Here is a 13034-nt window from a genome sequence, read left to right on the forward strand (position 1 = left end):
ATTTACGGGCAAGAAAAGCCACAATAAAACTGGCAATGGCCAAGATACCCATGTAGCCCAACACACAGTAGAAGAAGAAAGCTGACCCCTCATTGCACTGTAAAATCATTTCTTGAGCCTGTGAATGCATGTCCAACTCAGGAAATGGGGGAGATGTTGACAACCAAAGAATACAAATACATGCTTGGATGATAGAACAGGAAAGTACATTAGAAAGAGCCAATCTTTTCCCTACCCATTTCCTCATCTGAGATCCTGGTTTAGTGGCCATGAAAGCCACAACCACAGTGATAGTTTTGGCCAAAACACTAGAAATGGCCACCGAGAAAGTGATGCCAAACATTGGTTGACGGAGAAGGCAGGTCACTTTGCTAGGTTGGCTGAGGAACAACAAAGAGGATAGAAAACAGAGCTGGAGAGAGACCAGCAGGGTGTATGTGAGGGACCTGTTGTTTGCTCTCACAATGGGAGTATCCCTGTGCTTAATAAAGGTTCCAAGTACCCAAGTGGTCAAGAAGAAGAAAGAAAGGGCTGCTGAAGTTAAACCAATTCCTAAAGTTTCTTCAAAGGTTAGAAACACCACCAGTTTTGGGATACATCCATTCTTTTCTTGATTTGGATAATGATCTTCTGAACACTGAGAACAGTCATCCATATCTGGAAGAAAAATCACAGAATTTGTCATCTAGGCCTTCCAAATTATTGAAAATTGCATTATTTTTATGCACCCATGCCATTTATGAAAGTTAGCTTAAGTCTAATGAAATGTCACAGAATTTCTACCCTACCAGTTTGATTTGAAATCTTCCCTTTTGGGCATGTCACACAGTCATAGCAGCAGAACTCTTTCCCCTCATTTCCTTTCTTCCAGGATCCAGGAAAACAAGGGTCATTGCATCGAGATAATGGAAGAACCTAATGATAAACATGAAAATATTTTGAAAAGGAGAATTTTAAAGACAGTTTCTGAATTTTCTCCTTAATGGAGTAACATGATTATTGACTTCCCAAAGGGATACTGAATTTGAGGTACAAAACTCCTGTCTGAAGAGAAGAGTAAATAAATAATTATTACATGGTGAAAATCTCATGGAAACATGGCCACTCTTGTGATTTTGGTGGATATGGCCACAAAATATGCAATCCTGGCTTTTATATTGTAATATCATATTTGTCAATTTGAGAAATCTCATCCACAACATTTGAAAGAATATGACATTATTTTAAAAAAATAGAAATTAGATTTGTTAAGACACTTCAACATGGGATAATAATGGGTTAAGGCACGGATAGTGATGGATTAAGGTGGAATCACTAATTCAATACCTGGTTAAAAGCTGGGTGCCAGACAATTAGATCTTCATCAATGAATAATTCCTTTCCTTTTGGAGCCTCTAGATCCATCTCTCCAAGTCTCACTCTCTGAAAGGATCTGTTTGGAAAAGTGATCAAGTTGATGATGTCGAAACCACCTCTTGCTTCCCCTTTCTCATTTAGGAACACTCTCTCCCCGGCTGAATTGTTAAAAGAAATGCCTTGAAGATGTGAATGGAGCTAATTGAAAGAGGATAGAAGAGAGAGGGAAAGAAAAGCAGTATAATAGAGAAGAAAAATCATATCCAAGTTTCATTCACTCATTCTTCCCATTCTTACAATATTATTAAGCTTTGAAATTTGATAATCAATATTGTTGCTAATGTACATTCCTACACTATATATTTTATTTGTTATCAATATAAGGAAAAATAGGAATTAACTGAAGCAGAATGAAAAAAGGATTTTGGAAATTTGGCATTTTTTAAATTATTATTTAGATTCACTATTTAAACAACTACTTTCACCTATATCATATCTAATCTTTCCTCATTGATAGAAAGTGCTTTGACAGTCTGAAGTCTGACTTATGTCCTTTTGTCAAAGTTTAGAATTCGTGAGTCAAGCATTCCTCCTTAGACAGATGCAAGATAGTGATTATTGCAAACATGCTTCATGTTTCATACTATGGATGCCACATCTAAGAAGGACCACTTTAAAAGAGACAGAAAATTCAGCTTGTTCCCCATGGAGGGTTCATAAGCCATGTACAAAGTTCTTGGACAATTGATTATTTTTGGAGGTGGCAATGAAGAGTAATCTAAACTAACGTTCCAATTATCTCTTATTGTACAATGTCTGGTAATTTACTAAATAGCTAACAGTGACGTATAAACCATAATTCATACGGTAGCTTCTCACTGATTAGAATAACAAGAGAAACCATTTTTCTGTTTCTATTTAATACAGAAATGCGTATCAGGGCCAGAAGGGACATGCACGTTTTCTAATCCAATACTTTGCTCAAGGAAGAGACTCTATGCTAATTCAGATAAATGGCTATCCTTCTCTTTGTAAAAAATCTCCAGTGTTGAAGCATTCAAAACTCATGAAGGCAAGCTGTTCCACCAATTAATTGTTAATTGTTCTCACCATCAGGAAAAAATGCAGCGCATGGAGGTGGCAATGAGCTGCGGTGAACCCCGTACTCTGCAACAGGTCTAAAATAGAACGTGTGGAGGCCAAAACATGATGTGCAAAGGCAGAAAATGAACAAAAGGTGGGGCCAGCAGGTGGGCAGGGCTTCCGCAACATTCATTGTATAAGACACACCCCAATTTTTACCCATTTTGGTGGGGAGTGTGTCTTATATTCTGAAAAATACAGTAATTGTTAACTGTTCTCACTATCAGGAAATTCCTCCTTATTTCTAGGTTGTTTTTTCATGCTGATTCCACATGCAAAAAATATTAAGAGTTTCCACAATGGGAACAAAACATAATTCTATGACAAACTGCTTATTGAAATAAAAGAAGTGTCCAAAGCAAAGGGAATACCTGCAAAGGCTGGAGATGTGGACGTTTAGGATTTTTATCCATCATAGGTTTTTTTCTATTGGAATGCAATGTGTACAGAACCTGCAAAGCATGAGCCACAGAATAAACAGCATTGTAGATGCTGTAGCTTTGGCCAGTCATCTCCATTTCAAAGGCAGGACTAGGAAGATCTTCCAGCTTCATCTCTCCAGTGCATTTCCTACTTGGCATTTCTTGTAACTCTGGTTTTGGAAATGAACATTCAAATGCTTGTTCCCAAACCTCCTGTAGAAACCCATCTCTGGGGACCGAAAGAGGATTAATGGTCTGAAGAAATTCCCTGAAACCTACAACTGGTCTTGAATGAATGGTGAAGGAAATAGCCCCATGGAACATCTGGAGACCCCATTGGATTTGAAATCCTGATAATACGAAATCAATCTGTGCAGTCGTGATCCATACCCTTTTATATAATGCAATTCCCTTGCTTTCAGGATCGGACCAAAATGTGACAACTGTCAGCCATATAATTGGCACTGATTCTCCATAGACGAGAAACGCATTGGCTTTGCTATTTATCCAAGTTATGGTAATACTAGAGATTCTTAGATATACTTCTGTATAGTCTTCAAAGTGGATCAGTGGTGCAAGCATTTCTACGAATGCTGAGCAGATTCTGTTCTCTGAAAGTAAGGGCAGCATTTTCTGTAAGAAATTTTCTCCATCATTGTTATCAACAGTAAATATCCCAATCCACGTCCACCTGAAATGGTGAAATAGTTGGATGATCCCAATGTACTGATGGTCCTCTTTGGGAACCATGAAATAAACTGAAGATAGCTTACTGGTCTCAAATTCCTTTTGGGGTAATGAGCCATATGTGAGCTGCAAGGAAGTAAAGTAATGTTTTCTTGAGTTGTAAGATCAAATTGTCCAGATCTAGTTTTCATACAAAATATATACAGGTAATGAATTGTTTTCCTGAAATTCTTATAGGTATTAATATGGAAATGAACTTATTGGAATTGTTTCAAACAAATATAATTGATTGATTATTTTGACAGAAACAAAGAACATTATGTTCCATTAGGGATGGAGTCTCTTTGGATACTCACTTCTTGTATTTGGCATTGTAGTTTCAAAATTATGCTAACTCACAGACCTTAACTCAGGGAGAACATCTTAATATACATCTAAGCTTCATCTTTGTTGTTGTTAGTTAGTTGCGAGGTTGTGTCCGACACATTGTGACCCCATAAAAAAGGTTCGTCCAGGCCTTCCTGTCCTCTACCATCCTCTGGAGTCCATTTAAGTTCATGCTTCAGTGGCTCCATCCAGCCACCTCCTTCTCTCTTGTCCCCTTTAATCTTTAACAATCCTTAATTAATAAAAGAGAATAGTATATACTTTCTCCCTTTAGCCCTTTCACATCTTACTTGTGGAATTTTGAAGAATTCTGCAATTTCAGCAATACAAGAGGATGTGACAAAATCCAGTCCCCCAATGATAGCCATGAGATTTTTCTGACTGTCACACTTGTAGTTAGGGACAAATTCCTGGGATTTGAAAAGCAGGTCCAGAGTGGTGCGATAGGTCATCCTTGAATTGTAGTAACTGTCATAGATGTGGAATCCAAGAGTTACATTAGATAAGATCTGGGAGTCCTTGTTGATCTCCTTCACAGCAAAAGCCAAGGCGAGGACATGTTGATGGAATTTGGGGAATATACTGCAAAAATTTAAATACCCAGTTGAAGGAGAAAATTGACAATTCTCATAAAGTGGCATCATTTTCTGTATGAATGATAAACAATTCTTTCTCTGATAGTAGTAAAAAGATAATCGCGTTTTCTAATGTTCTTAATAATTTCTACAGAGGATCCTTGGTGCTCTCTGAGCGTGGTGTCTTTGTTGAAGACATTTCATTACCCAAAATAGGTAACATCATCAGAGAACTGAGGATGTTATCTAGTTTGAATAATGTCTACAAGGAAAGAACACATCTCAGAGATCACCAAGGACCCCTCATTTCCATCTGGAACTAAAATATTCTCCTTTATGGAGAATAAATGGTAATCTTTACAGAGTTCAGATTTAATTTACACAGCCTTTCCTTGACCTCCAACAAATATGTACTACAACAAATGTAAGTAGTGACTTTTTGCCAGTACTATATTTATATTCTATGATATTTTTCTGAAAATAAATACAAAATTATGTATATATCCATGTATATTATATGACCTAGAGAAACAACATAGTCTAGTTTGGACATATACATGTACATGGTGAAGAAAACAGTTGAGCACTATGCACATAGATTTTATAAACAGTATCCTGAACAACAGGAAATGAAATTGTTATAAACATCTCGGCTGTCCTTAGCACTCTCTCTGTATGGACTTTCTATCTGAGGCACTGCTGCCACTAATCCAAACAGTGATGCACTTTGTGAAAAGGCTCTCAATCATGCCTCTGTAAAAAATAACATCTCTCTATGTGTATGTTTTGTGATGAGAGATAATACCAAATCTTTCTAAAAATTATCTTTCCCTCAGTAAATGTTCAAATAGAGACTTCTTGATCTGAAGTGTTCACTTCATGTGAAAGACTCTAAAATGATGTAAAGAAGGTTATTTCTTCTGTCATAACTTGATACATTAGAAAGAAGGAAAGGAAGGAAGGAAGGCCTGGAAGAAAAAGAAAGTTGGAAAGAAAATTATATTAAAAACTTTTTAGCCATATAAAGTATTTTTGAAAATCTAGATAAGAGGGGGGGAAAACTTACTTTGGTATGTCATAAGGTTTTTTAGAAGGATTTTCACTAAATTTAAATTCATAAAAGTTGTAACCCATGTGAGATGTAATCCCACCAACGATGAAGTCACCAGGCTGATACCACTCATGTGGGACAAGGAAAGCATCAGTTGCAGGGCAGCTCAGAGTAACTATTTTGGGTACCAAAAACATCACAAGAAACATCTTCATGCTTTTGTTTTTGTGACAGTGGTTTGCGTTCTATCCTACCAATCAGGAAGCACATGTAATTCAATCCTTCATCTAAAGATTAATCCAAGGTTTATATCTGAGAATGCACTTAATGAGAAGATGTATTGTTTTCAATTTGAAGATCGATGTGAGTGCAAAGTTGTATCTTGAATAGCACTAGGATTTGAACTGATCTTCTGGAAGAAGAGAACAGTGGTTAGAAACCTGAAGCAATATGGCTGACAGAGCCATTATTACCCTTGTGCCAAACTTTCTGTGGTTCAAGTGTTATGTTTTTATCCAAGCTAATGCCTTGACTATTTCTGAATATCATTCCCTCCTGTGCAGCCTTTCATGTTTTGCCCAGCCAGGAAAACAAGGTGAATCCTGTAGGAGATAATTATTTTGTTTTGATGAGACAATAATTGGCCAATTGCTTCTAGTTGTCAGATGTGATGCTGGGGGTTTCCATTGCTCCTCCATGAACAACTTTGGGAGTGGAGATTAATGTCAGGCAAAAGAAATAACAAGTCCAGTCATGAAGGTTAAAGTAAATTGATTTATTGCTTAAAATTTATGCAGAGAAATCTATTGAACAAATGGCCGTCATCTATCTATCTATCTATCTATCTATCTATCTATCTATCTATCTATCTATCTATCTATCTATCTATCTATAAATTGGTATCTGTGTTTATGTGTGTGTGTTTTCCAGCATAACACAGACACAAACACCTTGAGCAATTTCAACCAAGGTTGGTACACAGATGACTTACTCTCTGGAAACAAATACTATGAGGGTAAGACACCTCTAACACCCCTCGGGATGTGTCCCTGTCAGTGTGTGTTCCAGCATAACTCTGGAATGCCTGGGCTGCTGAAATGAAAAGGACTTAATTATAGCGTCAAGTCACAGTATTTTTGAGAGTGATAGCTTGCATTTTGCGATAGTGTGCATTTTGGATTCAAGTTCTATTAAGATACAGCTTATTGTGCCTTAAAATGGCTTCTACAGTACAGCACAGTGGAGTTGCCATGGGAACAGCTGGGCAGTAGTTTACAAGAGGGCTCCCTCTTGGGAATTGGGATAAATGCACAACCAGGCTATGCTGGGTTATTAGCTAGTATGGTTAGAAATAAACAATGGTTAATAGCATTCAAGGAGGGGTTGCATTTGTGGGTATGAAAGGTCTCTAAACTGATCCCTTTTTTATTCTTCCCCCTGGCTCTACCAGTCTTCTCCTACAGAAATAAATTCGCACTTTATTATAGTTACTGGGCAGTATACACTTTGAAAAAAGAATGAGGCAGAAGCGAGAATATATTTCATTTCATTACATTAGTTTTCTATATTGTTAAAATATGATAATCAGTTACAGTGGAGCTGTATTTAAAGATTAAAAATGAATGGTAATGATCTAAGATAACATTTTTTAAAAACAAGGTGCAATGTACAGCATTCAGAAACCATGATGCTGGGTTAAATTCATGTCTACAGAATGATATTCCGATCTTGACTATATGTTGTGGTTTATAAATAGAAGGCATATATATCATGATAGTAGCAGGTAAAATATTGGACACACTTTGAGTCAATTCCAGAAAAGTCCTAACAGCACATGGCCAATCAATTTTGTCAAAGTCTTTTGAAATAGAATTTTGAAAGGGACACAAGGGAATTTTCAAGAGTCTTTGGAAATGTAGGAAATAAGGCACATCTAGTGTTTTGGGAATAGGCAACTATAATAAAGCTTGCTACACACAATAATCCTACACAAAGCCTCCATTGGCAGAAATGAAACTTCTACATATTTTTTTTATTTTTTGTCAGCAATTTTTCCTAGCAAGAAAGATCATATGGGGTACTAACACCTCTTAATAAGTTGCTCTCTGTGGTTGAGGTCAGGCCGGAGAACAATGATGTAGCACTTTGGGAGGAATATGCATCCCAGTAATGCAGCGCTGGAGGCCAAGATGGAGAAGACCTCCATGGCTACCATGGCTTTAATCTTTGTGCTCAGATAGGCTGGAAAGAAGGAGATCCACACAGTGCAAAAGGCCAACATGCTGAAGGTGATGAACTTGGCTTCGTTAAAGCTGTTGGGTAATTTATGGGCAAGGAAAGCCACAATAAAGCTGGCAATGGCTAAGATACCCATGTAGCCCAAGACACTGTAGAAGAAGAAAGCTTAACCCTCATTGCTCTGTAAAATCATTTTTTGGAACTCTGAATGCATGTCAAAATCAGGGAATGGGGGAGATGTCGACAACCAAAGAATACAAATACATACTTGTAATAAGGAGCAGGAAAGGACAATAAAAAAGGCAAATCTTTTCCCCACCCATCTCCTCATCTGAGATCCTGGTTTAGTGGCTAAGAAAGCCACAACAACAGTGATGGTTTTAGCAAGTACACTAGAAACGTCCACTGAGAAAATGATGCCAAACATTGATTGTCGGAGAAGGCAGATCACTTGGCCCGGTTGGCTGAGGAAGAGCAAAGAGGAGAGAAAACAGAGCAGAAGAGAGACAAGCAGGGTGTACGTGAGGGACCGGTTATTGGCTTTGACAATGGGGATATCCCTGTTCTTAAAAACAGTTCCAAGTACACATGAGGTCAAGAAGAAGAAACCAAGAGCTGCTGAGGTTAAACCAATTTCTAAGGTTTCTTCAAAAGTTAGAAAAACCAGCAGTTTCAGGATACATCCATTCTTTTCTTTATTTGGGTGATGATCTTCTGAACATTGAAAACAGTCGTCCCTATCTGGAAGGAAAATAAAAAAATGTCATCTAGGCCTTACAAATTATTGAAAATAATAATATTATTTTTATGCACCCATGTAGTTTATTAAAGTTCCCTTATTTCTAATGAAAATTGGTACAATTTCTACTCTACCATTTTGATTCGAAATCTTCCCTTCTGGGCATGGAACACAGTCATAGCAGCAGAACTGACTTCCCTCAATTCCTTTCTTCCAGGACCCAGGGAAACAAGGGTCATTGCATTGAGAAAACGGAAGAACCTGATGAAAAGCATGGATATGTTTTGAAAAGGAGAGTTTTAAAGACAGTTTCTGAATTTTCTCCTTAATGTAGTAACATGATTATTGACTTCCTAAAAGAATACAGCATATTAACAGCTTCATCAACAACTGAAATATAATTGAGAAAATATAATGAGGTACAAAAACTCCTGTCTGAAGATTAGGGTAAATACATGGTAACGATGTCATGCAAACATGGCCACTCTTGTGATTTCAAGTGGAAATGCCCACCAAATATGCCATCCTGGCTTTTAGATTGTAAAATCATATTGTGTCAATTTGAGGAATCTTTGATCGTCCACAACATTTGAAAAAATATGCTATTGTTTATTTTAAAAAGACTAGAAATTAGATTTCTAAAGAGATTATGTTCAATATGTGATAATAATGGGTTAAGGCATGGATCACAATAGACTACAGTGGGATCACTAATTTGATACCTGGTTAAAAGCTGGACTCCAAACAATCACATCCTCATTAATCCACAATTCCTTCCCTTTTAGAGCTTGCAGATCCATCTTTCCAACTCTAATTTTCCAAAAGGATCCGTTTGGGAAGGTGATCAAATTGATGATGTCGAATCCACCTGTTGCTTTCCCTTTCTCACTCAGGAACACTCTTTCCCCAGCTGAATTGTTAAAAGAAATGCCTTGAAGATGTGAATGGAGCTACTTGAAAGAGAATAAAAGAAAGAGGGAATTAAAAGCAACATAATAAAGAAGAGAAAATCATATTTAAATTTCATTCCCTCATTCTTCCTATTCCTATAACTATTATTAAGTATGAACACTTAGAAATTTGACAATCAATATTGCCTGATAATGTACATGTCCTATCTATCATCTATCTATCTATCTATCTATCTATCTATCTATCTATCTATCTATCTATCTATCTATCTATCGATCGATCGATCGATCTATCTATCTAACTATCTAACTATCTATATTTCTTATTGATATTAATATAAGGAAGAGTAAAAATGAAAAGAAGAAGAATGAATAAAAAGTTCTGGAATTATGTACCTTCCTTGAATTATGATTTAGATCAGGGAGGTCAAACTCACACCATCATGCCATCATGTGAAATGTCACAACTTTCCCCCCCCCTTAACTAAACCAAGGGAGAGCATGGCCAGCGTGTGATCCATCCGGCCCATGGGCCATGAGTTTGAAACACCTGATTTATTTTGACTATATAAACAATTCATTCAACCTAGATCATATCTAATATTTCCTCATTGTCCGTTACACAAATTTTATATTCTGAGACTAAAATATTCCTCCATAGAGAGATGGAAGATAGAGATTATTGCAAACGTGTTTCATGTTTCATACGATGGATTTCACAACTAAAAGACCCACTTTTATTTCACTCCTCTAAAACTCCAGATAGAGACAGAAAGCTCAGCTTGTTACCCATGACAAGTCCATGAGCCACATCAAAATTCATGGAGAATTGATTATTGTTGGAGGAGGCAATGAAAAGTAATCTAAATTATAATTTTAACTATCTCTTATTATGCAATATATTGTGATTTATTCAATAACCTCTACTGACAACTAAACCATAATTGATGCAGTAGCTCCAGAACAACAATATAAACTATTTTTCTCAATATCTATTTAAGACGGAACAGCATTTCAGAGTCAGAAGACTTGGAGGTCTTCTAATCCAACACCCTACTCAAGTAGGAGACCCTATGCTATTTCATATAAGTGGCTGTCCTTTGCTTCATAAAAATCTCCAGTGTTGGAGCATTCAAAACTTCTGAAGACAAGCTGTTCCACCAATTAATGGTTAATTGTTGTCACCATCACAAAATTCCTCCGTATTTCTAGGTTGTTTCTTGTGCTTGATTTCACATGCAGAAAATATTAAGACTTTCCATAATGGTTTCAAAACATAATTCTACGACAAGCTGCTTATTGAAATAACAGAAGTGGCCAAAGCAAAGGGAATACCTGCCAAGCTCGGAGATGTGGAAGGTCAGGATTTTTACTCATCATTGTTTTTTTTCTATTGTACCATAAAGTGTACAGAGCCTGCAAAGCATGAGCCACAGCATAAACAGCATTGTAGACGCTGTAGCTTTGGCCAGTCATCTCCATTTCAAAGGCAGATCCAGGAAGATCCTCCAGCTTCATCTCCTCAGTGCATATTCTACCTTCCTTCTGGAAAATGTCTTGTATTTCTTTTAACTCTGGTTTTGGAAATGAACAATCAAATGCTTGTTCCCAAACTTCCTGCAGAAACTGATCTCTGTAGTCTGAAAGAGGATTCATGGTCTGAAGAAACTCCTTGAAACCTGCAACTGCTGTTGAATGAATGGCGAAGGAAATAGCCCCATGGAACATCTGGAGACCCCATGGGATTTGAAATCCTGATAATACGAAATCAATCTGGGCAGTCATGATCCACACCCTTCTAAATAATGCAGTTTCCTTGCTTTCAGGATCTATCATAAATGTGACAACTCTCAGCCACATAATTGTCAATGATTCTCCATAGACAAGAAATGCATTGGCTTTGCTAATTATCCAATTCGTGGAAATAATTAAGATTTTTTCAATTACTTCTGGAAAGTCTTCCAAGTGGATTAGCTGTTCAAGCCTTTCAATGAATGATATACAGATTCCGTTCTCTGAAAGCAAGGGCAGCATTTTCTGTAAGAAATTTTCTCCATCTTTGTTGTCAACAGCAAATATCCCAATCCATGTCCACTTGAAATGGTGAAGCAGTTGGACAATCCCAATGTACTGATGGTCTTCTTTGGGGACCATGAAATAAAGTGAAGAGATCTTATTGGTCTGAAATTGCTCTTGGGGTAAGGAGCCATATGTCAGCTGCAGGAAAATGGAGTAGTATTCTCTAGAGTTGTAAGATCAAATGAAATTGTCCTGATTGAGTTTTCATATAAAATATATGCAAGGAAGGAATTGTTTCCCTGAAATTCTTCTAAGTATAAATACGGAAAGGAATTTATTGGAATTATTTCAAACAGAAGAGCAGATTCAGTAGATGTCACTTATTTACCAAATATATGTATTTTGTGAGGAGAGATATTGTCAAATCTTTCTAAAAATTATCTTATCCCAGTAAATCTTCATATAGAGACTTTTTGATTTGAACTTTTATACATTTCATGTGAAATACTTTAAGATAATGTTAAGAAGGTTATTTCTCCTTTCTTTAACAGATACAATTGGAAGAAAGGGAAGGCATAGATAATATTTTAAACATAATGTTTATGCAGAGAGAACTTTTTAGTCATATAAAGGATTTTTGAAAATCTTTGATAAGATAAAGCGGTCTGCAGGAAGGGTCCCTCTGATCTCTTGAAATGCTAATTAACTTCAAAGAATGACTTTGGAGATGTGGATGTGGAGATGATCTTCTTAAGAATCGTGCGTAATGATTAGAAAAATATAAATTGTATTGCTTGAAACCTGTTTTTTGCACTCTTTGCACTCGGGAAGAGTCTGGAAGGCCGCACTTGCAACCTCTATTTCATTTCTTTGCAATAAATCTTTGAATTGTGAACCAGAGTTGTCTTTTGCATTGTGAGTATAAGAATTGATTTTAATATCTCACAAAGGTTATTCCTCCCTTCGTAAACAGATACAATTGGAAGAAAGGGGAGACATAGATTATATTTTACACCTTACAGTTACGCACAAATAACATTTTAGTCATAGAAAGGATTTTTGAAAATCGGAGTAAGATTAGACATAGAGAAAAAAAATTCTTACACTGGTATCTCATAAGGTTTCTGAGAAGGATTTTCACTAAATTTAGCTTCATAAAGGTGGTAAGCGAAGTGAGATGCCATCCCACCAATGATGAGGTCTCCAGGCTGGTACCACTCATGTGGAGCAAGGAAAGCATCACTTGCAGGGCATTTCAGAGTGACTACTTTGTGCACCAAAAACATCACCAGAAACATCTTCATGCTTTTGTTATCATGAAATTGTTTTCCCTTCCATCCTCCTGATCAGAAAACACCGAGAGTCCAATACTTCATCTGAAGACCAATACAAGGTTATATGTGAGAATGCATCTAATGAGAAAATCTATTCTTTTCTACTTGAAGATCCGTGTGAGTGCAAATTTGTATCCTGTACAATATTTGAACAGATACTCTGGTAGAAGAG

The 13034-nt window shown here is 36.7% G+C and overlaps 1 protein-coding gene across 1 annotated transcript in view; it reads right to left on the reverse strand.

Annotated features, from left to right (window-relative positions):
- Nucleotides 1-12832, reverse strand: part of LOC106545396 (vomeronasal type-2 receptor 26-like) — a 13074-nt gene extending 242 nt beyond the window's left edge. Inside the window, exons 1-8 of the mRNA XM_087714987.1 lie at nucleotides 12633-12832; nucleotides 11048-11751; nucleotides 5637-5796; nucleotides 4286-4577; nucleotides 2871-3734; nucleotides 1327-1554; nucleotides 789-915; nucleotides 1-657 (exon numbers count right to left, since the gene is read on the reverse strand). The exon at nucleotides 1-657 is cut by the window's left edge and continues 242 nt beyond it. Of these exons, the coding sequence (XP_087571113.1) occupies nucleotides 1-657; nucleotides 789-915; nucleotides 1327-1554; nucleotides 2871-3734; nucleotides 4286-4577; nucleotides 5637-5796; nucleotides 11048-11751; nucleotides 12633-12832 (3232 nt within the window). The remainder of the gene's footprint in view (nucleotides 658-788; nucleotides 916-1326; nucleotides 1555-2870; nucleotides 3735-4285; nucleotides 4578-5636; nucleotides 5797-11047; nucleotides 11752-12632) is intronic.
- Between the last annotated feature and the right edge of the window lie 202 nt (nucleotides 12833-13034).

The sequence above is a fragment of the Thamnophis sirtalis genome, unplaced genomic scaffold, assembly GCF_051295495.1.
Source record: "Thamnophis sirtalis isolate CommonGarterSnake01/CBP01778 unplaced genomic scaffold, rThaSir2_p1.2 scaffold_4, whole genome shotgun sequence".
Taxonomy (NCBI): domain Eukaryota; kingdom Metazoa; phylum Chordata; class Lepidosauria; order Squamata; family Natricidae; genus Thamnophis; species Thamnophis sirtalis.